The sequence below is a fragment of the Oscarella lobularis genome, chromosome 17 (genome assembly GCF_947507565.1).
Source record: "Oscarella lobularis chromosome 17, ooOscLobu1.1, whole genome shotgun sequence".
In the NCBI taxonomy this organism is placed as follows: domain Eukaryota; kingdom Metazoa; phylum Porifera; class Homoscleromorpha; order Homosclerophorida; family Oscarellidae; genus Oscarella; species Oscarella lobularis.
In genome coordinates this window covers 532192-556178 of record NC_089191.1, presented here as the reverse complement: position 1 = coordinate 556178, position 23987 = coordinate 532192, and the positions used below count along the sequence as shown (strand labels likewise).

Below are 23987 nucleotides of genomic sequence, written 5' to 3'. Positions count from 1 at the left end.
GAAAGATGGACTTTGGCGAGCGCAAAGTGGCCTCGCGAATCGACGAGCCTAACCCTAACTCCCTGTCTAAAGACAAAGTCAAAGAGAGGCGGCTCGTTGCCGCTGTTCGGACACCGACTGCTTTGAAACCCGCGGCTTCAGCGGCCTCAGCGGCAGACGACGATTTGGTGATTTTTTCCCAGGAGTATAGTCGCGGGTTTCATAAACCTGTTCTTTATCCACTTTCGTCACTCATGAAATCTACTGAGTTCGAGTTCCGTCGTAACCCTAAAATAAAGGAAAGGCGAGAAGCGATTTCAACGTTGAGTCGTCGTGTTGACAGTGGTTTTTCTTCCCAGTCAGCTAGTGAAGTGCTTCAATCTACTCCTAGCGAGTCCTACCGTAAAGTAAAAGAAGAGCAATTGTCAGAAGCAGCTTCGAGTTCAACATTGACTTGTCGTGTTGACAGTGGTTTTAATTCTTCCCAGTCGGCTAGGGAAAGTAGTGAAGTATCAAAAGATCCATCAGTAGCACTAAACGATGAAAACTATAGGGCAGGAGCTCCAATGGCTGAAGAAACACTTTCGTCTACTATGGAGTTAGAGTTTCTGTCTACTGAAGAACTGAATATGGAATGTACACGGGATGGGGTTGTGAAGGCACGTTATTTGCTAGCAGAGCGTAAGTATCGAAAACAATCAGAAGATCACGAAAAAGAACTGTTCAGGAAATGTGATACACTGGAACTTGAGCACAACGACTTGAAGGAAAAGTACAAAAAGCTGCTGCAGGAAACACAGTTAAAAGAAACTTGTCAAATTGACGTGGCCTCGCAATTGTCGCAGATAGATGCTGAGCAAGAACTTGAACTTGTAACCACGTTACTCTCCTGTCAAGCGATAGACTTTTCTGTGATCAGATTAGTCGCCAGTCGATGTGAAGGAGCTGTCTTCTTAGCGAAATGCACAAATCGCCGTCTTCACCGTTTCAAATACAATGTATTCGCTCTCAAGGTGCTCTTTAACATTTTCAGTTATTCAACTTACACTAGGGTTAGCTGGCTGATTGATTCTTATGACTTACCATCGTCTAGTATGTATTTCTTATAGGCAGGTACCCGCTACAGAAGTGAGTACGATGTTCTGTTGGCACTTCCACGTCACAAGAACATTGTCCGTCTTTACGCTTTTTTCTATGACAAGATTGATTCCAGTCAATTTCCCGAACTTCCTGCTAACGTGGCAGAAGCTCGTGCACTTTCTCTTTTCCTTGTGTTAGAAGACCACCCCAGCACGCTGGAAGCTGTTATAGAGATCGCCAGACAAGAAAACAAGCTAACGGTGCGTAGCAATTCTTAGCCAACGAGAAACTGACTATTTCGCTAGGTGAGAAAAGTTCTGGAATGGACTTTCCAGATTCTGAGGGGAGTTAAGCATCTCTCTGAAAACTTCGTCGCTCATCGCGACCTAAAGCTGAGCCACATTTTAGTATCTGCGGATGGAACTCTAAAAATTTGCGACTTCGGCACGGCAATTGAATTGAACGAGGAAATGAAGCTTTTGCACACTGTGGGTGGAAGTCTTGGAGGAAATCCGGCTCACATGGCTCCTGAAATTTTAAATGCATCACCAAATTCTTTGGTTGATTGTAGCCGACAAGATGTATGGGCGGTGGGAGTTTTGATTCACGAGATTTGCGGCCAGCGCCCATTTGCCAAATTGGACCAAAGAGGATACAAAACGGCGGACATTCCAAAGCTACCAAGACTTGACCGAGACTTTCCTCAGGAGTTCTGCAAACTCGTCAACTCTCTTTTGGACTTCAAGCCAGAGCTAAGACCTAGTGCTGGCGTGGCTGTTTCAAGGGTGGAAACTTTGCTTCTGTAGAGTATTTACTGCTATCCAACTGGCAAGACTTTTCTTCTTTCTTTTTTTCTATTAGTCCAGTGCCTAGTCTAGTGTCTTGCTTTTGTATTCTGTTTGCTTCTTTTCTGTAAGAAGGTGGCAAGCAGTGGTGCCATTATTGCTGAGAAGTCTCTTGTAGAAGTGACTGATTTGAGACCGGGAAAGAAGAGAGGAAAGGAGAAACGGGAAGAGAGAGAGAGAGAGAGAGAGAGAGAGAGAGAGAGAGAGAGAGAGAGAGAGAGAGAGAGAGAGAGAGAGAGAGAGAGAGAGAGAGAGAGAGAGAGAGAGAGAGAGAGAGAGAGAGATTTATTTAAATAGACAATGCACAAGACAGGCCATAGGCTAGGACAAATGTCAACAGTAGTAAATAAGAGAGAGAGAGAGAGAGAGAGAGAGAGAGGACTGGAGGACAAAAGAGAAAGCACAATTAGCTAATGCGTCAAGAATGAGAAAAACAAACGCGAAAGGGGCCTGGAAGATGAATCTGAATTAGCAAAAAAGCTGGAGCCCGAATAGTTGTACGTATTACCAAATTTTTTCAAGCAATTTATCATTGCTCTAATTATTAATTAGGAGAAGAATGGAAGCAGGAAGAAAGCAAAGACGGGCGTACATTTCTATTCGACCATCAGTGTCAAAAAAATCGACGAAGAGGGAAGAAGAGAAGAAAGTTTTTTCGTAATATATAGCCGTCATTGCATCCCCGGGGGATCATGGGGGGATCTCCCGTGTACGCATGCCTACTGTACGTATAGTCCCTGCATCTAACTGTCCGCTAGCGATTTAGGATTTGAAGTCGAGCACTTGAAGTTGCGTTACACGTTGCTGACAATGGACTCCGGCAAAAGAAAGTGGATGCACGGGACAGGATCGTCTTCCTTGTCACCTACGTTCGAAGAGCCCTTTTCTCGCGAAGTCGATGAGAGAAAGCTTGATTCACGAGCACCGACTGCTTTTAGAAAAAAGAGTACAGGAGAAGAGCACAGAATGGAGCAGAAAGCCGTAATGTCGATGCAAGCAGAAGACGAATTGGCGAGCTTTACTCATGTTCTAAGCCCATTTATTAGGGTTCGCACTGACTTACTTGATCCTTCTACTTTCCCCCGTAAGACGAACGAGAGCAAGAGATTGCCAGAAGAAGTACGCCGTTCTGAACGCGCTTCAAGTTATGTTGAGCCATCATCTACTTCGACAACAACAAGTGGTTATTCAGGAAGTGGGGAATTAAGAGAAAGTACTGGATCTAAGTCTGCTTTTCTCCGTGAAACGAAGGATCATCAAGCCGAAGGTGCTGGTACTAAACCGTATCATAGTACGATGGTCTCCGGTTATTGTTCCACTCAACTAACTGAATCAGCTAGCGCGGGATCAAGAGAAAGTGTCGAAGTATCAAAAGAACCGTTTTCAGCTCGAAGAAACGAGAAACGAGAGATAGGAAAGGAGCCGCTGAAACAGCGTGAAAGCTTTGAGAACAAAACTGAAGGGGCTGTTTGTAGCTATTCGTCTATAGCGTTGTTGCCTTCTGAAGAACTGGAAAGGTTATGTGAAAGGAATGAGTCTATAGACGCAAAATCTCTGAAACTAGAGCGTTCTGCTCGAAAAGAGTCAGAAGAGCATGAAAAAGAACTAGAAGAGCAGTTGGATGCGCTACAAATTGCGTACAATGACTTGGACAAAAAGTACAAGCGGTTGCTGAAAGGAAGACAGTTGGAAGAAACTTTACAAATCGGCGTCGACGAAACGACCTCATTGTTGTCACAGACTGACGCTGATCAAGAGCTTGAGCTCATAACAATGCTGTTCTCGTGTCAAGCAAAAGACTTCTCTGTGATCAGATTAGTTGCTAGTGGATGTGAAGGAGCTGTTTTCTTAGCAAAATGCACAAACCGTCGTCTTCTCCGTTTCGGACACAAAGTCTTTGCTCTCAAGGTGCTCTTTAACATTTTCAGTTATTCAACTTACACTAAGGTTAGTTGGCTGATTGATTTTTACGGCTTACCATCATCTAGTGTTTAGGTTCGTAGCTACTACAAAAGTGAGTACGATGTTCTGTCGTCACTTCCACGTCACAAGAACATTGTCCGTTTGTACGCTTTTTTCTATGACAGGATCGATTCCAGTCAATTTCCCGACCTTCCTCCTGAAGTGGCAGAAGAAGCTCGCGCACTTTCTCTTTTCCTTGTGTTAGAAGACCACCCCAACTCATTGGACGCTCTTGCAGAGAACGCCAGACAAGAAAAGGAGCTAACAGTACGTAGCAATTGTTAGCCAACGAGAAACTGATTATTTTCCCTAGATTAGAAAAGTTTTAGAATGGACTTTGCACATTCTGAGGGGAGTTCGCCATCTTTCGAGCAACTTCATCGTTCATCGCGACCTAAAGCTTAACAACATTTTAGTATCTGAGGATGGAACTTTAAAAATTTGCGATTTTGGAACAGCAATTGAATTGGATGATAAAATGAAGCTTTTGCACCAAGTGGGCGGAAGCCTTGGAGGAAATCCGGCTCACATGGCTCCTGAAATATTAAGCGCATCGCCAAATTCTTTTGTTGATTGCAGCCGACAAGATATATGGGCGGTAGGAGTTTTGATTCACGAGATTTGCGGCCAGCGCCCATTTGCCAAATTGGACCAAAGAGGCTACAAAACGTCCGACATTCCAAAGCTACCAAGACTAGATCGAGACTTTCCTCAGGAGTTCTGCACACTCGTCAACTCTCTTTTGGACTTCAAGCCAGAGCTAAGACCTAGTGCTGACGTGGCTGTTTCAAGGATAGAAACAATGCTGTAAAGTATTTACTACTACTATCCAACTGGCAAGACTTTTCTTCTTTCACTCAACGGAAGTCTTTCACTTTTCTTCTTTCACTCTAACAGAAGTCAAATGTCAACAGTCAGACGAAGCTGCCTTTATTGGTATGTATGAAGAATTGCAAAACACAAGGTACGTACAGTGTTAAAACTATTAGTCTAATCTAGTGTCCCGCCTTCGTACTCTGCTTGCTTCTTTTCTGTCCCTTTTTGTCTCTTTTCTTTAGTGAGTCTATATTCGCCTTCAATAAATTAGCATATGCCTGTACAAAATATCCTAATTCAATTTGCTACTATAATTTTGGTGCAAAGCGAACCATTTGAAATTTTGTAACATCCTTAGAGCTAATTATTGTGGAAATCTTCTTTTTTCTTCCCACTGTAGCTCGCAATAAACATTTATTGATTTCCGAGTCTACAGGAACTTCAGAGCCTTTCAATTTTCGCGAAGTCGGTTTCTCCTTCCCAGTGTCTAAGAACTCAACCGATGGAAGACTAATCGAGTCAAGTAGGCAAAAGAAGTACATTTTTTCATGGTGAGAAAGATGGATCCGCTCAATTTCGATTTTTCGAACATGCGAGTCAATTCCGAGAGGAACTAGTAAACTGAGTCATCGTAGAACGCAATTAATTGCACTTTGGCTCACTCCGTCGTTGTCTAAAAGCACCATCGCACGGCCAGAGTCCCCAGAGTCCCCTTGAGTCGCCCCCCTTGAGTCACGGGAATTTGTATGAGTTGAAATCAATCGACTTTCCGTAACAGCGAATTGCAACCGAAATTCGCTATGGAAGAAGAGAACATGTACGAATCTGCAGTCAGCGAGTCTGGGTGAGGCAAATTCAAGCGAGAAAAACACTCGATTGAGAGAATTTTTCCGGTTTCCTCGACAGCCAAGCATCCATGGATCTCTACAGATCTCGCGCTTCCTCAGAACCGACACAGTAAGTCTCAAAACACCACTCATAGTCGAGCTAAGAAAGTAAAAACTCGCAGAAGCCCCCAAACGCGAAGACCTGTTCCGAAGCCGAGACCAAGAACAAAATTAGTCAAAGTACATCATTCATCATCTTCATAATCTATATCTAATAACTCTAAAAATCGATTGTAGAAAAGCGTTTCAGAGCCGATACCAGAGACGACTCAACCAATTCTCTTGCCTCCTATCGAAGATCACGAGGACTCTGAACAGATATCGTCTGCGGATATGTATTGTTCGATGCCTCCTGTCAAAATGCACCATCAGTCGCGAAATGAAAAGATTCAAAAAGGAATTTCTCTTGATTTGTATGACGCGCCGGAGAGTATCACTCATGGTGCCGTCCTTGGAGGAGAGTGGAAGGAAAAATGCCTGGAATTGGAACGAAAGGCGAGCGCTGCTAGGATAACATTTGACGAGGAGTTAAAAAGGGAGAGAGAAGAAAGTCAACGGCTTAAGATAGAGAGTGAAAAGCTTCGGAGAGAAATTTTGGCATTGAGAACGCGTGCAGACGAGCAGAAGAAGGGTTGGGATCAAATGGAACTTGACAGAATGAAAAGTGATCAAAAAATGCAGGCAATGGAAGAACAAATGACGCAGATGAGAATTGACGCGAAGAAAAAAGACAATGATATGGAAACGTTGAAAACGAGTCTCGCAGAGGAAAAGAATAGGCTCGTTATAAGAGAAGACGAATTGCGTCGAAAGGAGAGACGAGCAATGGAAAGGGAGAAAAGGCTTGACAACCGGGAAGATGAACTGAGGAGGAGAAGTTTGGATATGAGCATGAGCAGTCGTTCGTTTGCATCGCCACACTTCAGCCCTTCAGAAACAGACGAATCGTTTTCTTTGCCAGCTAGAAGCCATTTACAACAGGTGAGGATATGAATTATAGGTACATATGAAAAGTAGAGACTGCTCATTAGAAACGTCTAAGTCAGGAGGATAAGGACGCGGAATTGGCTCGGAAGCTGCAGAGACAATTTAATACTGAAGCAACTCAAAACGAAGACGATACCCCAAGGGCCACTGGTGGCCGAACAACGAACCATTTAGTCTTAGTGAGGATCATTATATTAGATTTACACAATGGCTTGAGTTTTTTTTTGTGTGTGTGCTTAGGACGAATTGATAGGAGCACAATTGCAAAAGGAAGAGGAAGAACTAGAGAAAGAACGTCGTAAGAAACAGGAGGAAGAAGACGCTGAAATAGCGAAGAAGCTGGCCGAAGAGGAGGAAGACTTACTGGCCAGTACAGTATCAGGGAACGTCCCAGTCGAACTCCACTCCCTTCCAGCGGCGGGAGAAAGGAGAAACAGAGCGCAGGTATTACCGAGACAAAGCATAGAGGAAATCAAATCGGATATAAGTGGGACACGTCCATCAGGAAGAACTACGGACCCTCACTGAACGACTCATTCTTATACAGTATATTTGTGACTACGCAATACTTTCAAGTACATATATCAATTCGAAGTTACGTGCGTCTTTCTTAGCCTTTGAATGCCTTGAGAACGTTCTACACAAGAGAGAAGGTACGATCGCGCCCACGTTAAAAAATTGACTATTCTTTTACCTTTTCTACGGCTTTTACGTGCTGCTCGGTTATAGTCGACTGTCCGGCTTTTCTCGCTTCAAGTTGAGCTTCCTTTGCTAATTTTCGGAGGAAGAGTTCTCCTTCTATGGCAAGCTATCGAATAAACGTCGCCATTTATTCGATTGACACTTCGGAATCGTTCTACCCAAGGCTTTAGCTTTGTCGATATGATTCTGGCTTGTCGCTTGCGCTTTTTCGACGCCAATTTCGTCTTGGCCATGTTTTGACTCCAAGCGCATGCGCGAATATCGATTCGCGTCTGTTTTTCGAGGAAACTCGGCATATTGGTCTGGCAGCGAACTTCTTCCCTCATCGCCCGGTGCATGGTGCATCGATAATCGCATCTGAACGAGCAGGGGCCTCTTCGCGCGCACGATGGCGGACGGATCGTCCCGAAAGCAAGCGACGCTCTTTCGCTTGCGACAGCAATTGCGAAAAAAACGAGAATCGCTCGCCGATCAATTCGATTTCAAAATGTACTTGATATTTCTCTTCAAGGATAAGGCAAGAGAGAACAGTCGTCAGAGGCGGAAAGGGGAGGGGCCCCCCCTCTCCTCTCCGGCGAGACGCAATGCGAAGACGTAAATTCGTTTAGAAAAAACGTCCGGCTCTGTTCGAAATGGCCGAAGTGGTTCCCGTTATGACGAATAATTACGAGGAGAGCATACTGAGAGGAGTCAAGGTGAGATAAAGAGCGGAGAGGGGCGGAGCTCGAAAAGGATTTTTGGTTTTGTTTTCTCTCCCCAGGAAGAAGCGTATTCTCTCGAAAGCTCGTTGGAATTGCTGGAAAAAGACGTCGTTCAGTTGCACGCACCTCGTTATCAGAGCATGAGAAAGGTGAGTCGTGTTTGCTTATCGATTTCTTTGGGCGTTTTTTTATTATTTTTTTGGCTTCTAGGATGTTATTGGATGCACGCAGGAGATGGATTTTTTCCTGTGGCCTCGAAACGACATCGATAAGATTGTCTGTCTTTTGTTTTCCAAGTGGAAAGGCGAAGGGGACGAATCCTATAAACCTCTCAAGGTCTCGCTATGTGGTAACTGGTAAAATTGAATTTTTTCTATTGATTTTCTGTTCTTTTAGGCTGACTTTGAGTATGATCACAACGACTACGAGCGACAGCTAATACGTTTGCTCGCTCGGAAGGACAAGACGGGTTTGATTATTAATAATCCAGCGCAATCGATGTTTCTCTTCATAGACAGGCAGCACCTGCCGGTAAGAAATACTCTTCATCAAATTTTCATATAATTTCTGGGGCGTTATTATAGAGTAAATCTATTGTCTTTAAATTGTCCAGTATTTGCTTGTATTTACCCCAGGTAAAAGAGTGAGGTTTCGTTGATGCGTATTTATATATGATTTTTTATAAGGATCAATTAACACATTGGGGTCCAGGAACAATAGATGAGCTTCTTGCTCCCTACTTATAAATTTTTTATACCAGAAGGGAAGGTGCTGACTTAGTTTTTCTGATAAAATAAGGATAACGGTTCATCATTTGATATTTTTGGGGGCTTACGTACAGCTAAAGCGCGGTAAGGGAAATCTTGTCCCCTCCGAAACTTTCGATGTGTTCTGTCGCCGACGATTTGCAGCGAAGTTTTAAGCGATTACGCGTTGATACCGTCGGGTAAGATCGTCGCGCGTGAAGAAATTCGCTCGTGTCGTTCTCGAGAGTGACGTCATTCTTGTTTAGGCCCGTTTCGGAGTCGAAAAAGCCGCCGAAAGGCTATTCGCCCGAGCCGAAGTCATTATCGACGTCTCACAAGCGTTCTCGAAGTCTTCCGGGACGTCTACGAAAGGAGAAACGTCGAAAAGGAGGCGCTTCAACACAGACGGACCCCGTCAACCAATCGGACGCCGACGCGTCGTCAAAAGGTAAACGAGAGCGAAAGGAAAGCGAGGAATGTGTCTCGGTAAACGAATTGGCCGCCTACTTTGACGATTTCCTTCATATTCCGAAGGAAATGTCCCCTATGGCCCAACTCATGTACACATAGCACATAAATGTCAATAAGATCTAAATGCAGAGTACAGTGAGTAGCAATCAGAGTTGGTTTATTGAGCGAGACGAAACAAATAGACAGACAAACAAGCATAGAACGTCACGTAAACCATAGAAGAAGAGTCAGTGAGAGTTCACTTCTAATGATGCCTAGGATGGGGTCTTCTGGGTCGTGGCGCATTCCTAACGATGTCGTCGACGCGAAGCAGCATTTCCGCTGCTTCGGACGCCGACAGCAATACTTGTCGTTTGACGAGAAAGGATTCCGTCACGCCTAGAGCTTTCACATCCCCAACACTCCCATCAGTCATATCTGTAATAGAGAGAAGACCCCATCAGTAAAAGATTAATATCCCAATAGTCTCTATATACTTACTTAGGCCACACGTTGATTTTCCTTCATTGTGAGCAGCCCTAATCTGCGCGACCAAATCCGCGCTATCGTAGCCCCCGTTATCCGCGATAATCGTAGGCAATTGACAGAGCGCCCGTCCGAACGCCTCCATAGCGATCGCCTCCTTCCCCGGCGTTTTCAGCGCGAGCGCAAACACGGCATTCGCCATGGCAATCTCGGCGCATCCGCCGCCGCAAATGACGCGAGTCTCGCGCGTCGTCTGACTCAGAACGCAGAGCGCGTCATGAAGCGAACGCTCGGCTTCGTCGAGAATCTGCTGCGTGGCGCCGCGCAAGACAACGGTGCACGCCTCGCCGAGAGCGACGCCGGAAAATCGAATGAGCCGATCCTCGCCGATCATGATCTCCTCGATCAAATCGCAATGACCCAGCTTAACGAGATCGGGATGATCGAACGTGGACGTGATTTCGCCGCCGAGCACTTTGGCCAATTGTTCGATTCCCTCGAAATCGGCGTGCTCGATTGCCATGACGCCCGCATCGCTGAACAACTGATCCGGATAATTATAGATGAGTTGCCGATTGATGAAGACGTTGATGTCGTGCGACAAGATCTTGGCGACCTTCTTCTGCATTTTCTCCTTTTCGGCTTTTTCGATTTCGGCGATTTTCGCCGTCGAATCGACGCGAACGCGCGATCCGAACACCTTGATTTTGTCCGTATCCATGGGCGTGTTCGCTATCAAAATTCTCGCCTTTTCGACTCGCTTCGGCTGATTCAAACCGATTTTCTTCTCCAGCAAAAAACCCTCGTCCAAATAGGAATCGTGCAAGCCGCCGCCGAGTTTTTTCACGATTTTAATTCGATCGAGACTCGTGCTCCCTTTCAAACGCATCACCGCGTCGACGGCCATTTTCGCAAAGAAATCGCGCTGCTGTTGAAGAATCTTCGAGCTCAGAGTCGTGTGCGCGATATTGATCAAGTCCTTATAGAATACATCCGGGCTCTCGCCGTTGTCGACCGCTTGCTCTTCGAGCCGTCGTCTCGCTTCGTTCGTCGCTTTTCGCCAGCCGGCGATGATCACCTGCGGGTGAATCTTCTGCGCGACTAATTTCTCCGCTTCGCGCAGGAGTTCGGCGGCGAGAACGACGACGCTCGTCGTTCCGTCGCCGACTTCGTCGTCTTGGACTTTCGATATGTCGATTAGAAGTTTCGCTGCCGGATTGTCGACGCCGACCGCTTTGAGTATCGTCGCGCCGTCGTTTGTGACGATGACGCTGTCGCCGCCGCCGCCGTGGCGACCGCCTGTTAGGATTTTGTCCATTCCTTTTGGACCGAGCGTCGATTTGACGAGATCGCCGATTGCGATGGCGCCAACGAACGACGAGATGCGCGCCGTTTCGTCTTTTTCTTCGCCAGCGCCCTCTTTGAAGATAGAGACGGGATCGAGCGAGAAGGGAACGGCCATTTGTGCACGTGGAGACGGAGGTACAGTGCGCTAACTGTAAACCTAGAACTCTACAGAAATCTACAGAAATCTACTGTATCGCTTTATTAGCGCTACACTCGAACGGCAATGAAGCCGACTGTATTTTTTGTGACTAGGCACTCTATTGACCACAAAACAGCGCCTATCGCGCCGAGAAGAGCACGTGGGCTTCTGCACATGCGTATTTGAAAAGAGAACTTCGTTTCTTCGCGTCGCGCGGGTTCATTCGCGGCCGTTTTTGAGTTCTTTGCATCGAAATGCCGCCAAGAAAGGGCGGGAAAAGGGCGAGAGCGAAGAAGCAAGCGCAAAACGAGGCCCCGATCGCCAAAGTGGCCAAAAAAGACAAGGCGAAGGCGCTAGAAGGTAAAGTAAACAATCGAACGTGTCAGTAGAAACAGCATAGTTCGTTTTCAGTCGAGAAAGAACAGCAAAAGGGCAAAATAACAGTGCTGACCGTCGGAATGGGAGACATGGGCCAATTGGGATTAGGCGAAGACATCGCCGAACGAAGTCGACCGGCAATAGTCACCAAATTAGACGACGAAGACGTCACAAGCGTTCAATGCGGAGGAATGCACAACGTCGCTCTAACACAAGACGGAAAAGTAATGATAAACTAATATATGTTATTGTCTATGTACATGTGTACTTTCTTTAGGCTTTCTCTTGGGGATGCAACGACGAAGGTGCGTTGGGACGAGCAACGAAGGAAGGCGAAGACGAGGAGGCCTTTCCAGCCCCAGTCGTATTCCCGTCGCCCAAAGAGAGAATCATTCAGGTATCGGCCGGCGACAGTCACTCGGCATTTCTACACGAAAACGGATCAATTCTATGTAGTGGAGCATTCAGGGTAAGACAAATATATTCATTCTCTGTCCGACGTAGATCTCTATTTTACTTAGGACTCTAAAGGTGTTATCGGTTTGACGGCGAGTGGACAGCGAGAAGGATTGCCGATCCGAATCTGGACGAGTTCGTCAGAGAAAGGCGTGAGCGTGTCGTCGGGAAACGAACACGTTGCCTTCTTGACCGACAAGGGGAATCTATTCACATTCGGCGTCGGGGAACAAGGCCAATTGGGTCGCGTTGCATCCTGCTTCGCCGATCGCGGCGGTCGACGCGGTCTCAAGGCAATTCTGACGCCCGAACGAGTGCACGTGAAATGGGGTCCCATAGAGAGCGTCTTCTGCGGCGGATATCACTCGTTCGCCATATCGAAGTCTCGCGTGGCGTACGCCTGGGGTCTCAATAATTACGGCCAGCTTGGCGTAGGCGACGCAGAATCGTACTTCGTTCCACGTAAAGTGACGAACGGGGAACGATTCTGCGCATTTTCCGGGGCCCAGCATCACTCGTTGGCCCTCGGACGAAACGGCCGTGTCTACGCGTGTGGACGCGCCGAATATGGTCGATTGGGCTTGGGGGAGAAAGCGGAGGAGCAGCACGAATTCGTGGAAATTCCTCAACTCGCGAGCGTAGTCGACGTCGCCTGTGCGGGATCCGTATCGTTTGCCGTCACGCAGGCGGGTCGCGCTCACGCGTGGGGAATGGGAACGAATATGCAATTGTCGGTCGGTGCCGATGACGACGATGTTTTTACTCCCCAACCGGTAAAGGGCAAAAACGTTGACTCGCGTTCAATAGTGCACGTTAGTGTCGGCGGACAGCACGCCTCGTTTTTGGCAGAATAACGACTTTTGACCCGTGTTTGTGTTTGAAAAGTAGTATAGCTAGAAGTCCCCGTAAAGGAAATGACGTTTGCATGTCCGACGAAATTACATCCGTCTTCGTTAATCGATGCGTGATGTCATTAGGAGGAGATCCTAATCGAATTGGACGTGTGGCTCTATAAAAAAGGAGTCTACGCACTCGTTGGGTGCAATTCGTCAACTATCAGCCCGCATGACGCTCTTCCTTCTCCTCGTTTGTCTTTTTCTCGTTCGTTCTTGCACGTCCGTGTCGATCGCGACTCGGAACGATTGCCCGGCTCGATGCGAGTGCGACGAAACGACGATTTTCTGCAGTGGACGAACGTTCGACGTCGTACCGCCGATTCCACGTCGAACGACGCGACTGTACGCGCCCTCGAGCTATTCCTATTCGCGAACGTTTCCCCCCTAGCTTCATGAAAAATGCACGACTCAAGCGGCTGGGATCGAACTTGAACGATCGTGCGAATCTTACACACCTGTAAGCGTGAAACTCTATCACACCCACGCATCTTCGCCGGCTACGTGATAGCGATGTTTTTCTCATCGTAGGATCCTCGACAGCAACGAGTTGACACAAGTCGACGAATTAGTGACTGCACGGCTTCTTTCGCTCAAATACCTGTAAGCTGACGCTCCCTGGGTGGCCGCAGGATGGGGAGGGGTCCCTCGCGAGGAATCTTAAGCGTTTTGTACAATATGGGGATCTGGCAGCGTTTTGGACGGCAACAAGCTGGATCGTCTGCCCGCGAATCTCTTCCGTGCACTTCCAGCGATCGAGACGCTGTGAGAAGACACCCTAATCGTTGCGGAAACGCGACTGTAAAACGATTGTCTAATCTGACAGGAGTGTGGCGGACAATGCGCTAAGCGTTCTCCCCAACGACACGTTCGACGGCGCCAAAGGGCTGGAGACGCTGTGAGCGAGAAGCGCAGCATGATCGCGCACGTGTACGTATGTTGATACAGGTGCCTGGCGGGCAATCGACTCAGGCGTATCGCCCCCTCTTTGTTCCAGTCGCTCACGAATCTACGAGCTCTGTAAGCAATCGCGATCGAAGAGAAAATATTTAATTTTTTCGTTGTCGTAGGAACCTCTATCGGAACTATATCGGTTCCTTATCGCGTGAGACTCTCGCCCGGAATCGCCGGCTCGTCACTCTGTATGTATGACTGCGTGGGTGTGGAACGTTTTTATGACCGTTTTCCCCTTAGCCGATTGAATCGGAATCACATAACCGACTTTCCTGTTGATTTGACAAAGTATCGCTATCCCAACCTCAGAAGCCTGTACGATTCCTCCTGGAAGACTGTGGTACATTCACTATTCAAACATTTGTTTTAGATTTCTCCAGCACAATCGTATCTCATCGCTTCCTCAGAAGGCTTTTCGATACGTTCCCAACTTGAAATACCTGTGCGTCTTTAGTGTCTCTTTCTCTCTGTTGCCGCCGCCGGTTCCTTTGATGGCTTGGTTCCTTGTAGGCTTCTGGAGAATAACGACATCTCTCGTCTCCAGTCTGGCTTGCTGAGGCCGCTGAAAGGCCTCGAAAGATTGTGAGGACTTTGATCTATATTCGGTTATGTAATTGGTGGTTGTCTACAAAGGGACTTACAGCGAAACAATCTGCTGGAATTAGATGAGGGCTCCTTTATTGGATTGTCTCATCTGGCGCACATGTAAGAAGCCGCTTCGCTCTGGTCTAAATACTACGCCTTCACTGTCTCCTTCTTTGCGGCGCAGCGACTTGGCGTCTAATCCGCTTACGTCGTTGCCCAGAGATGTCTTTACAGATCAGCACCTTGTGCTCAAGCATCTGTACGACTTGATGATGAGATGAGATCCATTCTTTATATCTTATCGATGTTTTCTTAGGAGTTTGTGTCACAACAAGTTAACGTCTTTGGACTCTGGCGTTTTTCAAGGCCTCGTTCACTTGCAATATTTGTAAGTCAGTTATATGAATGTGTGTGAGGGGAGATGATGTGCAATGATTTCATTATCAGATGCTTGGCTGACAATTCTCTGTATGATCTCCCGTGTGATGTGTTTGCAGATCTTCGACTGTTAAAAGAATTGTATATATACTTTCCCATTCTTGTCGAATCCACGTGTTTACTCTTGGCGTATCTAGGTACCTTAATTACAATCAAATTGAACGCGTTTGTCCTTATCTGCTACCGGAGAGCAAAGACCTGGAAAAAATGTATAAGAGTGAGTGGCTATGTGTCTGACTGGAATGACGTGGCTTCTCCTGTAGTGATATGAGCCACAATCTATTACGAGAAATCCCCTTGCACCTTTTCTCAAACCTTCCCAAGCTAACTACGCTGTGAGAATGCTAGACGTTGTGAAACGGGTTAATAATGGTGGTTTCAATAGATTACTGCATCATAATCAAATCGTAAGCGTTGCGGACCGCGCTTTCTTTGGTGACGTATCACTGGAGACTTTGTGAGTTGTCACGGATATTTCCACATAGGATGAGATCACTTATTCTGTTAGAAATCTTGATGTGAATTTCATCAAAGTCGTCAATGAACAGACGTTTTGCGACGCTGTTCATCTGACGCACTTGTAAGTCTCTTAGGATTTCCTATTGAAAACTACGTAATGGATATACTACAGAAATTTGGGAAAGAACAAAGTGCAGACCCTGACGGCATCTTCCTTTGTTTGCTTGAGCCAACTCCAAATGCTGTAAGTCTTTAATTGCTCCATTAGGATCTGATGTACTGTTTATTCGTTTAGTCATATTGGCTCTTCTGCTCTCCTTTGCTCATGTGAAGTCTTATGGCTTAACGAGTACCTTGCCTTGCGGAATATAACGAGAATAGAATGCCATAAGAAAATCAGTGGCATGCCTAAGCGAGTAGGACAAGAACCGTTTGATGAACGAAGCTGCGGTAAGACCAAAGAAGTACGTAGGATGGAGTAAATGATTGGGGGACCGTCCTCTTTCCAGAAAAGTCCAGTCTCATTACAGCTTCAGCCACGGGAAGAGGTTCGTCACAGCTGTCTGTTGCCAGCATTGTATCGTCGTTCGACAACGTGCAAGAGAAAATAAGTGCAGTTGAGAATCGCACCGAGTCTCTTGGGAAAAATGAAGAGGAGCTCAGAGCCGTAATAGAACAGATGAAACAAAGCCTGGACGTACTCCAGACAAAGGTACGGAAAAACTGGTCAATAAAAGTAGCATCAGGGAGTCAAATATTTTTAGGTTGCCAAGTTGGAGCAAGTGTCAACTGCCTGCCCTGTCAGCAACGGACGCATGTTCATAAACGGAGCCACGTGGCGAAAGGGAAGATGCACGTTGTGTCTGTGCAAGGTAAAGAAATTGTATTTGTTTATACTCCTAATAAAATTATCTTCATTGCTCCACAGAATGGAACAGCTGAATGCAAAGCAATAGAAAACTGCAAGTAGCAAAACATATCTATATAGGTAAGCCGATGTACTGCGTAGAGAAAATTAGAGTGCACCCACTTGACTACCGTATCGATGGTAAAGTAAGCCGATTGGCACTCGTTCCGTCACTGCCATCGCCTCCGCCGCCGCTGTTTCCACCTCCCCCCACTTGAGACGATGGCCATATGGCGCCGTCACGTGTCCTTCCTATTGACGCGGGCGTAGTCGCAGTCGATCGATTGGGACTTGCATTTGTACTCTGACTCGTCGCACCGCGATGATTACATCGACTTTCTAAAAAAATCAAAGAATTCTATAGATCAATTAAAATTCACTATTTAATTCTCGCAATACCGTTATAGCTTATTGACATTCGCGTGTGAAGTGGGGCAATTCGTGGCAGCGAAATATTTCGTTTTCGCTTGCCATTCCCACTTTCGTCTTTATTCGTAATTTGTTCGTAAAGTCCGCTTAATTGATTTATAGCGTCCGCTTGTTCTTGCGTAAATTTCTCCAAGCCTAAACGAGCTTCCTTTTCCTTTTTTAGACTTCGTTCCAATTTGGAGTAGTCTTTCTGTAGCGCGCGCAACTTGTCCTCAATTGCGTCCATTTCTATCTTTATCGCTCCCACGCAGCTATGGCTCCCAAGCAAGTTGGCCGCAATAAGCAATTGACATCCGCGTTCGCATCGCACGAGCCGATAATCGCACGATTCCAGGTGATCTTTCATGTTTCGTCTGGTCGTCACGTGCGGACACGGCTTATTGGGGCACGCGATGGGGGCGTAATCGCATATCTGCATGTGGGCGTTCCGTCGTTGCAATTCGGTGATTGCTGGACAGCCGTCGTCGCCGAATTCGCAGCGCACACGCAATCGATGCAATTTTTCGCGCCATATCCGATGAAGCGGTTTTAGGTGCGAAAGTGCCAGTGGCGTTCGACACGTCGGACATATCTCGTGATTCTCGAGCCAACGCTCGATGCAACCGCGGCAAAATGCGTGCTGACAATAGGACGTTTCGCGAGGATCTTCTAGAACTTCTTGGCAGATAAGACAGAGGCAGTCGGAATGAGGTTCCTCGACGAACAGAAGCTTGTTCACTCCCATTGCGGTGACGAATCAATGACCGCGCACGTGATTCCGAAACGCATGCTCACATAGCAGATACACTAGCCGATACTATGGCGAAGATAACAAGCCTTTGGATGGGCGATGTGAGACCTTAACCGACTCGCAGACCGCTCGAAACGAGTCTTCTATCTAGCTTGAACCCTATATGGACGAGAGATTCGTTCAGAATGCTCTGAGTTCTCTGGGAGAGCCCGTTCTCAGCGTCCGTGTCATTCGACAAAAAATCCCGGGGTAAAAACGACTCTTCGTTCATTTTTGGCGCTCTAATGTCTTCTTTAGTATGGCCGGCTATTGCTTTCTTGAATTCGGCTCCGAACAGGCTGCCTCTCAAGCCATAAACAAACTGAACGGTCTACCCGTTCCGGGAACTCATCCAGTAGATGCGACTAGTATAAAAGTTTTCAAATCTCTAATTCTGTTAATAGATGAAACGATTTCGCTTGAATTGGGCCAATTCAGGCGGTCCTGGAGGAGCACCACTGTCAATGTAAAGATAAGTTTTTTAATTAGATGCATTTCTTTTTGTCCCGAATGCATCATTTTTAATTGGTAAATGTTGGGAACGTTTTGACCGACCAGTGTCTGTAACTCGTTGCGCGCAAGCGGCGCTTGCTGTTCAGGCGCGCAACGAATTGAAGACGCTTGCCTATCAAAAGTGGGCGTTCCCGCCAACACTGCAGTGTACTTTTTATGCGCGAGTGGCGTTCCTTGCGCCTGAACCGCAAGCGCCACTCGCGCGCAACGAATTGAAGACACTTGCCTATCAAAAGTGGGCGTTCCCGCCAACACTGCAATGTACTTTTTATGCGCGAGTGACGTTCCTTGCGCCTGAACTGCAAGCGTCGCTCGCGGGCAACGGGTTGAAGACACTTGCCTATCAAAAGTGGGCGTTCCCGCCAACACTGCAGTGTACTTTTTATGCGCGAGTGGCGTTCCTTGCGCCTGAACCGCAAGCGTCGCTCGCGCGCAACGAGTTGAATCTCTTTTTGACCCTGATGAATTTGATATACATAAGAGATCTCTGATTTTCTACAGGACCGGTATGAGTCCTACTACAGCATTGAGTCGTCCTGGAATAGGAGTAGGAGTGGCGGCGGCAGCAGCAGCGGCAGCCTCAGCCTTTGATCCTGTCGAGAGATACCAAGTGGCTTTGGAACAGCATCGGCAAGTGGTGGAACGCTTGCAACAGTATCAACATTATCAGCACGCCTATTTGAATGCAATGTGGCAAGCGTGTCAGCAGAAGGATGGAGGTGAAGAGGAAGCGGAAGGAGAAGGAGAGAAGGAAGAGTCAAACGCTGTAGCGGAACCTGTTCAAGGCAAGGTGTCTGTACTAATAGAATACCTATCTATTTAATATTGGTAGGTTTGACTTCTTTGCCTGATATTGATGCGATGAACAAGAAGGTAATTTTCGATTACAACGTAAGTACTATAGATAACACAACCCAAATAGTTCGTTAGCAAGCTAATCAACTAATTTTTCATAAAGATATTATTTGATGAGGCGGACCAAGTTCAATGGAGTCCCATTGAAAAACTTGCTCCCCTTCTCGTCAACTCCCAAGAATACTAGACCCTGTCTGAAATGAAAAACGAGAACTAAATAATAGGCCATTAATAAACGATCATGTGATTTACTTTGCGTTTGCACATAACGTCGAGCGCAATGGTGATGCATTTTTTTCTCGTCGCAAAGCTCTCCCTTTATCACGATGTCGCGACACATGTAGCAATCCGTTATGACGTCAGAAAACGTTGATCTCAAATGGCGTTTCAATTCAATTAGACTCCTGGTCCCAACCCAATAGTCTCCCTCAGTCTAAAGTAGACAAATAAACAAACAAATGCAAGTGTAATTAAGCGTAGTACCCTGTCATAGTAGAGCCAATGATCCTTCGTAAATAAATCCAAAGCTTCCTGCATTAACATTTAATACAATATCTGAGATTATATGTACAGTACTTTGGCGTCTGAGTTTGTGATGGGCGTTTCAATGCCTTGTCCAGCGTTAATGAGGTCAGTAGATGACGCTAAGCCGTTTCCCTCTCTCACAATCATCTCCATCTGATAATCAATTGATTATAATTAAAAATTTTAAACCAATTATCTCACCACTTTATTGAAATACGTCAGAAGTTTTCGATCGTAGCTCGCAGCCACTTTTGCAGCCACATCTTCGTACGTATTAACCTGTAAATTAATTTATTAAATTAATTAAATTAATTCATTTATTTTCTCTTGCCAAGGCGTAGTGCACGACTCCGCTCTCTTCCGACACACCCGTGCGAATTTCCATGAAAATCTCCTTGAGGCCTTCGTTGATATCTCGAACGAATTGGCTCAAATCGGGAACGGGAACGCGACATCGTTCGCAGATCGTCTCCATCGCCTTTCTCGCCTCGTCCGTCGTCACAATCTTTCTTGCTATCAGCATTTGAAGGAATGCCGGACGATGCTTCGACCCAGGAGCCTCTTCTTCGCCGCTTTCCGCCATTTGACGCGCGCTCGTTTCCTCGTCCCCGGATTGGGATGTCTAACTACGAGATCCCCAAGTGGTGGGTCTTTCACGCGTTTGTATCGTCATTTACCTCTTTCCTTAGGGCCGGGAAGGCATGCCAAGGTCTTCATCTTGACGTGCTGAAAAGCGGCGCTTTCGTTGAGGTACATCGAACGCCAAAAACGCGCTCCATTTCCCATGCGACGTATTTCTCTGAAGAAAATCTTGATCGACGACAAGATAGGCTACTTTTTCGGTCGAAATAAGGACGTCTGCGACGTGGTGATCGATCACGCTTCGTGCTCGCGAGTTCACGCTCTTCTCCTATATCACAAACACGTCAAAAGATCGTTTATAGTCGATCTCGATAGCAGTACACAGAAAAAAAATTTTCGGATTAATTTTGTTTATTAATTAATTAATTAATTAAGGTCACGGGACTTTTGTTAATGGAATTCGACTCGAAGCCAAGAAACCAACTCCCGTCGAAATCAATTCAATTCTCTCGTTTGGAGCCTCAACGCGAACGTATTCTCTTAGAGAAAAACCGGAGACGTCATCGGCGTCAAGGGCAACTATGACAACCACCGATGGAGGAGGAGAAGAAAATGTCGAATTGCCAGAACAAGAAGCAAAATTATTAGTAATAATAATAATACAAGGATAAGTAATTAGTTAGATCTAGTAGTAAGTCTTTGTTTAGGACTTGACAGAGTATAACACCGCCCAGAATAAACGCGTTAGCACAGTGGGTATTGGCGAGGACGGCGTTGGGATGGTGGAAGGAAAGAGAAGACGAAAACGGTCTTCGGTTCACTTTCAAGAAGAAGAAGAAATAATTAATCCCGGTGAGCATAAGAAAAAAAACGAACCCAAAGTCGCATTTTATCACCGAATTTTTTAAGAGGACGTTGATCCGAACGTGGGACGATTTCGAAATATGGTACAATCGACGGTCATTCAACCAATCAAGGTAGAAACGCGTCCTAATAAATATTCATCAATATCATCAGTGTAATAGAAACGGCCTCATATCGATAATCTCTCTAAAACGAAAGCAGATTCTTCCTCCTCCGCCTCATCCCATTCTCCCTCTTCCCAATCTCATCTATTCTCTTCCTTCTTTCCTTCAACTATTAATTCGGCTCCGGATATAAATCCGGCTGCTGAAGATGCGGCCCTTCCGATAACTCCAACTACGCCTCCAGCAACGTCTCCCCTTTTTCCCTCAAACGAGAAACAGCACAAGAAATACGCAAAAGAAGCGTGGCCCGGCAAGCAGTCCACCTCAAACCGACTAATATAATCGATACCATTAAAACCGGCCCCAAGGTAAACAACACATGCTATTTCAGATTTTTTATTTACAATGAATCGATTTAAGGAAAAACTCTCACAAACACGCTTTTCCGAAAAATAGCACCACAGTTAAAATGACGTCACACTACAACCCATCCGTCCTCGTCTTCCTTTCCCTTTCCACCGCCGCCGCCGCCCTTTTTCTTCTTCTTCCTCTTTTTCTCCCGCTGAGGCTTGGGCTCATTGTCTTGAGAGAAAAAAAGGGGTGGTTGAGGAGAAGAGATCAATAAGCTGAACTAACCTTTCTTAGGCTTCTGATCCTCCTCCTCCTCCTCCTCCTGTATCTCTGCCTTTATTTGAATCGACTTTTCTTCAATGATAGCCTCTCCCATTTCGGTCTCCTTCACTTCGATGTTGACGTACTCGCCGCCGCTGGATTCCCCCACGCCGGATTCGCTCGTTCCCGACGACGAGCGAACGCTCGCCGCGGCGGGACTCTTTCTATCGATCGCTTCCGTTTGGCTTTCCGCAATCTTTTCTTCCTTTGTTTCAGCGGGAGTTGACCCGGATGCTTCTTCCACTACTTCTTCCTCTTTGGTAACTGCCGCTGCTACCTCCTCCTGTTTCTCTCTAATAAGCGATGGTGGCACGTGGACATCTAGTGCAGTTTTCTTATGACTGTCGCTCTGATCGATGTCATCGCTCTTCTTTTTCTTTTCTTTTTGACTGCTTTTCTTTGGCTTGCGACTGATCTGTGTCCACTCGCCTGAAAGCCCCATATTCAGACTTAGGTAATTAATTACGTATATGTATACCTGCTTCGTCGTCGTCGTCGTCATCTACTTCGTTCTTCACTTTCTTTCTCTTCTTCTTTTTCTTCTCCGCTGCGGCTGCAGGTGCGACCACATTCTCTTTTTGAATTTCCTTCTCGTTTTTCTTCTTCGATCCCTTAGGCTTCGGCTTCGGCTTGGCCTCGTTCTGTGGCGGCGCCTTTGAGTCGGTTTCCTGTACCTACAAAGTATCCGGATAAGATTTGAATCAAATTAAATTTTGAAGTTAGGTAATTAATAAAGAAATTTCCCCACGTTAATATTATGACGTCATTTATCAACTCCTAAAGAACGCTACGCCTATTTTCGGTGCAATTTTTTTGGTGAGGCCCTATCCCTTTCTCCATGTTCTATTGTGCGTTCCCCGCCCGCGCACGCGTGTCAACGCACCGTTCCGGCTGGTACGGAGGGTGTGGCGCCCTTTTCTTTCTTTGTTCTCTTCTTCTTCTTTTCCTCCGCCGCCTCTTTGGCGTGAAGAGACCCCGATGGCGGTTCCTGCGAGGCGAGAGCGCTCTGGGTCATCACGAAGACGAGCGCTCCGACGATTAGGGTGAAGACGATCACGAACAAGGGCAGCCAGCCAGCAGATTCGAACATGATTAGAGTGCTGGGTTGGAATCGAACGAGAGTGCGATGATACGAAGGCTAGATGACACGCGGACGAAGGCGAGGCATGACTATCGATCGGCGCATGCCTCCTCGTTCGATGACGTTGTTGGTGACGTTCGTTAGCACAGTACACGTGGACGAAAAAAGCCGATAGCAGACAAATGCTTCGCCGCGTTTTCGGCGAGCAAAACCGCGACGCGTACAGCCACACGTTCAATTTCAGCGCATTTTATTTCCACATACATATCAATAGCTAAAAAATCTACCTTGCTTTTTTCTCTCCTTCTGTCTTCGTCGTTCTTTTCCTTTCTCGATTGCAACCAACCTAAAAAAAAGAAGTCAGTTTCTGCCAATCTATCGTTTTACGTACCTTTTGATTTTGCGTCCATATTCGCGTTACCCAGGCTACACCACGGGGAGGTTTGGACGCTTCGTAGCCCAGGAAAGTCTTCGCAAAGCGATGACTCCCTTCCAAAAAGTTTCGGGCGAGTTGCGACGTCATCGGCCCGCTCAATCAGTATCCGCCTGGACGAGTAGTCGGCCCCTAATACCGAGTCCCCCGGCGCGACGATACCTGACCGCATTGGTAAGCACAAGGCTAAGAACCAGGGCTTCTGAGCTGGAGAACGGCCGACCACTGTTTGTAGAGGCCGACAAGAAAGACAGTGCAATGCCGAAATGACTTCACCTGAGCCGGATCATCGTCGGTCTAATCGTGCTATCGGGTGAGAAAAGTGCCGGCAACCAGACCGTTTTTGAACACCCCCTCCAAGCCGTAACCGCTCGAGCCTAGCGCGGTTCGTGCTTGTTAGCAACAATAAGACCTAAGCGATCGTTCTGCCCAGTGCGCGTACCGAGGCCGAAGCCCCCCTTCGCCCTGCCTACAGGCTCCGGCACGGTAAAAACCGTGGGCCACGCTGATCCGCCAATCCAGACTTGCCTTTTGCCTTCCCCCGAGCCGGTCCGTTCAAGGACGAGACGCAGCGAACCGCGAAACATCCACCCTCAGCCGCAACTGAAGGGAAATCGGTGTGCGCTTCGCTTTTGAACAGCGTAACCCCGCCCAGCGCGCTCATTGGTCCGTTGCGGTCACGTGGGGGCTCACCTGGCGCTCTCATTGGTCTGACAATGCAAGTGTCAGAAAAAACCGGTTTCAATACCGGTTTGACTGTCGGGAGCGTGGTCAGCAAATTTATTTATGGCAAGAAATGATGTAACGCTGCACGTGCGTGACCAAGTTCAAAATGGCGGGTGGAATACGAACGCTTCGCGGACCGTTTGACGCTTTTCCTCTTCTTCAGGCTTTCGATCGTCTTTTGGAGCACGTACCAGTGTGAAATAAAACGGAGCGGTTACGTTCTAGAGACTATATGGA

General features: G+C 46.8%; 12 protein-coding genes and 1 long non-coding RNA gene across 15 annotated transcripts; 8 read left to right on the top strand and 5 right to left on the bottom strand.

The window, feature by feature from the left end:
* The first annotated feature begins 5 nt into the window (after positions 1-5).
* Positions 6-2011, top strand: LOC136197417 (serine/threonine-protein kinase PINK1, mitochondrial-like). Of its 3 annotated transcripts, XM_065987173.1 has the most exons (5): positions 461-480; positions 533-660; positions 707-1031; positions 1089-1319; positions 1365-2011. In XM_065987173.1, exons 2-5 carry the CDS (start codon positions 614-616, stop codon positions 1863-1865), a joined length of 1104 nt encoding a protein of 367 aa, XP_065843245.1. In that variant the 5' UTR covers positions 461-480; positions 533-613; the 3' UTR covers positions 1866-2011. The 3 variants fall into 3 exon arrangements, with proteins under 3 accessions (XP_065843243.1, XP_065843244.1, XP_065843245.1); XM_065987172.1 differs by having other exon boundaries at positions 110-480; positions 533-1031; XM_065987171.1 differs by having other exon boundaries at positions 6-1031.
* A 145-nt stretch (positions 2012-2156) lies between these two features.
* LOC136197416 (cyclin-dependent kinase 11B-like) lies at positions 2157-4972 on the top strand. Its single transcript, XM_065987170.1, has 5 exons — positions 2157-2401; positions 2457-2613; positions 2663-3851; positions 3900-4133; positions 4180-4972. The coding sequence occupies exons 2-5, from the start codon at positions 2597-2599 to the stop codon at positions 4675-4677; spliced, it is 1938 nt and encodes a 645-aa protein (XP_065843242.1). The 5' UTR covers positions 2157-2401; positions 2457-2596; the 3' UTR covers positions 4678-4972.
* Positions 4973-5443: 471 nt separating this feature from the next.
* Positions 5444-7150, top strand: LOC136197403 (GRB10-interacting GYF protein 2-like). The gene is made up of 6 exons (XM_065987158.1): positions 5444-5526; positions 5589-5639; positions 5692-5749; positions 5807-6550; positions 6601-6735; positions 6797-7150. The coding sequence occupies exons 1-6, from the start codon at positions 5483-5485 to the stop codon at positions 7082-7084; spliced, it is 1320 nt and encodes a 439-aa protein (XP_065843230.1). The 5' UTR covers positions 5444-5482; the 3' UTR covers positions 7085-7150.
* On the bottom strand, positions 7077-7680 carry LOC136197411 (uncharacterized). The gene is made up of 3 exons (XR_010672522.1): positions 7417-7680; positions 7251-7364; positions 7077-7193 (listed from the first exon to the last, which is right to left on the bottom strand). It is a non-coding gene; the product is annotated as an uncharacterized lncRNA (long non-coding RNA).
* Positions 7518-8777, top strand: LOC136197409 (uncharacterized protein C6orf62 homolog). Its single transcript, XM_065987163.1, has 7 exons — positions 7518-7775; positions 7867-7953; positions 8019-8108; positions 8170-8295; positions 8356-8490; positions 8544-8594; positions 8646-8777. Exons 1-7 carry the CDS (start codon positions 7647-7649, stop codon positions 8703-8705), a joined length of 678 nt encoding a protein of 225 aa, XP_065843235.1. The 5' UTR covers positions 7518-7646; the 3' UTR covers positions 8706-8777.
* Positions 8778-9317: 540 nt separating this feature from the next.
* On the bottom strand, positions 9318-11122 carry LOC136197402 (T-complex protein 1 subunit beta-like). The gene is made up of 2 exons (XM_065987157.1): positions 9657-11122; positions 9318-9593 (listed from the first exon to the last, which is right to left on the bottom strand). The coding sequence occupies exons 1-2, from the start codon at positions 11101-11103 to the stop codon at positions 9421-9423; spliced, it is 1620 nt and encodes a 539-aa protein (XP_065843229.1). The 5' UTR covers positions 11104-11122; the 3' UTR covers positions 9318-9420.
* LOC136197404 (regulator of chromosome condensation-like) lies at positions 10668-12918 on the top strand. Its single transcript, XM_065987159.1, has 5 exons — positions 10668-11123; positions 11194-11487; positions 11539-11729; positions 11783-11974; positions 12027-12918. Exons 2-5 carry the CDS (start codon positions 11382-11384, stop codon positions 12813-12815), a joined length of 1278 nt encoding a protein of 425 aa, XP_065843231.1. The 5' UTR covers positions 10668-11123; positions 11194-11381; the 3' UTR covers positions 12816-12918.
* Positions 12919-13005: 87 nt separating this feature from the next.
* On the top strand, positions 13006-16370 carry LOC136197401 (leucine-rich repeat-containing protein 15-like). Its single transcript, XM_065987156.1, has 23 exons — positions 13006-13199; positions 13246-13314; positions 13386-13457; positions 13548-13619; positions 13681-13752; positions 13803-13874; positions 13925-13996; positions 14049-14123; positions 14179-14250; positions 14319-14390; positions 14442-14513; positions 14578-14652; positions 14710-14781; positions 14841-14912; positions 14969-15040; positions 15095-15166; positions 15217-15288; positions 15340-15411; positions 15463-15534; positions 15586-15740; positions 15800-16002; positions 16055-16162; positions 16219-16370. The coding sequence occupies exons 1-23, from the start codon at positions 13027-13029 to the stop codon at positions 16258-16260; spliced, it is 1980 nt and encodes a 659-aa protein (XP_065843228.1). The 5' UTR covers positions 13006-13026; the 3' UTR covers positions 16261-16370.
* Positions 16206-17351, bottom strand: LOC136197406 (RING finger protein 151-like). Its single transcript, XM_065987161.1, has 2 exons — positions 16597-17351; positions 16206-16536 (listed from the first exon to the last, which is right to left on the bottom strand). Exons 1-2 carry the CDS (start codon positions 17348-17350, stop codon positions 16325-16327), a joined length of 966 nt encoding a protein of 321 aa, XP_065843233.1. The 5' UTR covers position 17351; the 3' UTR covers positions 16206-16324.
* On the top strand, positions 16775-19076 carry LOC136197408 (uncharacterized). The gene is made up of 7 exons (XM_065987162.1): positions 16775-17457; positions 17508-17605; positions 17654-17750; positions 17800-17861; positions 18410-18693; positions 18741-18799; positions 18867-19076. The coding sequence occupies exons 1-7, from the start codon at positions 17425-17427 to the stop codon at positions 18948-18950; spliced, it is 717 nt and encodes a 238-aa protein (XP_065843234.1). The 5' UTR covers positions 16775-17424; the 3' UTR covers positions 18951-19076.
* On the bottom strand, positions 18766-19886 carry LOC136197410 (non-structural maintenance of chromosomes element 1 homolog). The gene is made up of 6 exons (XM_065987164.1): positions 19620-19886; positions 19490-19567; positions 19340-19441; positions 19247-19294; positions 19016-19196; positions 18766-18957 (listed from the first exon to the last, which is right to left on the bottom strand). The coding sequence occupies exons 1-6, from the start codon at positions 19869-19871 to the stop codon at positions 18947-18949; spliced, it is 672 nt and encodes a 223-aa protein (XP_065843236.1). The 5' UTR covers positions 19872-19886; the 3' UTR covers positions 18766-18946.
* Positions 19887-19906: 20 nt separating this feature from the next.
* LOC136197560 (nuclear inhibitor of protein phosphatase 1-like) lies at positions 19907-20892 on the top strand. The gene is made up of 6 exons (XM_065987350.1): positions 19907-19932; positions 19978-20038; positions 20094-20247; positions 20306-20517; positions 20578-20722; positions 20780-20892. The coding sequence occupies exons 1-6, from the start codon at positions 19907-19909 to the stop codon at positions 20890-20892; spliced, it is 711 nt and encodes a 236-aa protein (XP_065843422.1).
* Positions 20893-21218: 326 nt separating this feature from the next.
* Positions 21219-22699, bottom strand: LOC136197405 (transcriptional regulator ATRX homolog). The gene is made up of 4 exons (XM_065987160.1): positions 22394-22699; positions 21989-22184; positions 21475-21939; positions 21219-21420 (listed from the first exon to the last, which is right to left on the bottom strand). Exons 1-4 carry the CDS (start codon positions 22598-22600, stop codon positions 21314-21316), a joined length of 975 nt encoding a protein of 324 aa, XP_065843232.1. The 5' UTR covers positions 22601-22699; the 3' UTR covers positions 21219-21313.
* Between the last annotated feature and the right edge of the window lie 1288 nt (positions 22700-23987).

Coding starts and splice junctions, on each gene's coding strand:
- LOC136197402 (XM_065987157.1), bottom strand. CDS start 11,103: ATGGCCGTTCCCTTCTCGCTCGATCCCGTCTCTATCTTCAAAGAGGGC. Junction 9,594..9,656: donor AAAATCAACGTGTGGCCTAA/GTAAGTATATAG, acceptor TCTCTATTACAG/ATATGACTGATGGGAGTGTT.
- LOC136197404 (XM_065987159.1), top strand. CDS start 11,382: ATGCCGCCAAGAAAGGGCGGGAAAAGGGCGAGAGCGAAGAAGCAAGCG. Junction 11,488..11,538: donor CAAGGCGAAGGCGCTAGAAG/GTAAAGTAAACA, acceptor GTTCGTTTTCAG/TCGAGAAAGAACAGCAAAAG. Junction 11,730..11,782: donor CTCTAACACAAGACGGAAAA/GTAATGATAAAC, acceptor TACTTTCTTTAG/GCTTTCTCTTGGGGATGCAA.
- LOC136197406 (XM_065987161.1), bottom strand. CDS start 17,350: ATGGGAGTGAACAAGCTTCTGTTCGTCGAGGAACCTCATTCCGACTGC. Junction 16,537..16,596: donor AATGTCAATAAGCTATAACG/GTATTGCGAGAA, acceptor TGATTTTTTTAG/AAAGTCGATGTAATCATCGC.
- LOC136197401 (XM_065987156.1), top strand. CDS start 13,027: ATGACGCTCTTCCTTCTCCTCGTTTGTCTTTTTCTCGTTCGTTCTTGC. Junction 14,391..14,441: donor CTGAAAGGCCTCGAAAGATT/GTGAGGACTTTG, acceptor TTGTCTACAAAG/GGACTTACAGCGAAACAATC. Junction 16,163..16,218: donor GCACGTTGTGTCTGTGCAAG/GTAAAGAAATTG, acceptor ATTGCTCCACAG/AATGGAACAGCTGAATGCAA.
- LOC136197405 (XM_065987160.1), bottom strand. CDS start 22,600: ATGTTCGAATCTGCTGGCTGGCTGCCCTTGTTCGTGATCGTCTTCACC. Junction 22,185..22,393: donor CCTCCGTACCAGCCGGAACG/GTGCGTTGACAC, acceptor GATACTTTGTAG/GTACAGGAAACCGACTCAAA. Junction 21,940..21,988: donor CGACGACGACGACGAAGCAG/GTATACATATAC, acceptor TGGGGCTTTCAG/GCGAGTGGACACAGATCAGT.
- LOC136197417 (XM_065987171.1), top strand. CDS start 6: ATGGACTTTGGCGAGCGCAAAGTGGCCTCGCGAATCGACGAGCCTAAC. Junction 1,032..1,088: donor GTTATTCAACTTACACTAGG/GTTAGCTGGCTG, acceptor TATTTCTTATAG/GCAGGTACCCGCTACAGAAG. Junction 1,320..1,364: donor GACAAGAAAACAAGCTAACG/GTGCGTAGCAAT, acceptor CTATTTCGCTAG/GTGAGAAAAGTTCTGGAATG.
- LOC136197416 (XM_065987170.1), top strand. Junction 3,852..3,899: donor GTTATTCAACTTACACTAAG/GTTAGTTGGCTG, acceptor TCTAGTGTTTAG/GTTCGTAGCTACTACAAAAG. Junction 4,134..4,179: donor GACAAGAAAAGGAGCTAACA/GTACGTAGCAAT, acceptor TATTTTCCCTAG/ATTAGAAAAGTTTTAGAATG.
- LOC136197408 (XM_065987162.1), top strand. CDS start 17,425: ATGGCGAAGATAACAAGCCTTTGGATGGGCGAT. Junction 17,862..18,409: donor GGAGGAGCACCACTGTCAAT/GTAAAGATAAGT, acceptor GATTTTCTACAG/GACCGGTATGAGTCCTACTA. Junction 18,800..18,866: donor AGGTAATTTTCGATTACAAC/GTAAGTACTATA, acceptor TTTTTCATAAAG/ATATTATTTGATGAGGCGGA.
- LOC136197403 (XM_065987158.1), top strand. CDS start 5,483: ATGGAAGAAGAGAACATGTACGAATCTGCAGTCAGCGAGTCTGG. Junction 5,527..5,588: donor TCTGCAGTCAGCGAGTCTGG/GTGAGGCAAATT, acceptor TTTCCTCGACAG/CCAAGCATCCATGGATCTCT. Junction 6,551..6,600: donor CTAGAAGCCATTTACAACAG/GTGAGGATATGA, acceptor ACTGCTCATTAG/AAACGTCTAAGTCAGGAGGA.
- LOC136197560 (XM_065987350.1), top strand. CDS start 19,907: ATGTCTAACTACGAGATCCCCAAGTG. Junction 19,933..19,977: donor AACTACGAGATCCCCAAGTG/GTGGGTCTTTCA, acceptor CTCTTTCCTTAG/GGCCGGGAAGGCATGCCAAG. Junction 20,518..20,577: donor AACAAGAAGCAAAATTATTA/GTAATAATAATA, acceptor GTCTTTGTTTAG/GACTTGACAGAGTATAACAC.
- LOC136197410 (XM_065987164.1), bottom strand. CDS start 19,871: ATGGCGGAAAGCGGCGAAGAAGAGGCTCCTGGGTCGAAGCATCGTCCG. Junction 19,568..19,619: donor GAGTCGTGCACTACGCCTTG/GCAAGAGAAAAT, acceptor ATTAATTTACAG/GTTAATACGTACGAAGATGT. Junction 19,295..19,339: donor TCACAAACTCAGACGCCAAA/GTACTGTACATA, acceptor ATGTTAATGCAG/GAAGCTTTGGATTTATTTAC.
- LOC136197409 (XM_065987163.1), top strand. CDS start 7,647: ATGGCGGACGGATCGTCCCGAAAGCAAGCGACGCTCTTTCGCTTGCGA. Junction 7,776..7,866: donor TATTTCTCTTCAAGGATAAG/GCAAGAGAGAAC, acceptor AAATTCGTTTAG/AAAAAACGTCCGGCTCTGTT. Junction 8,109..8,169: donor GTTATCAGAGCATGAGAAAG/GTGAGTCGTGTT, acceptor TTTGGCTTCTAG/GATGTTATTGGATGCACGCA.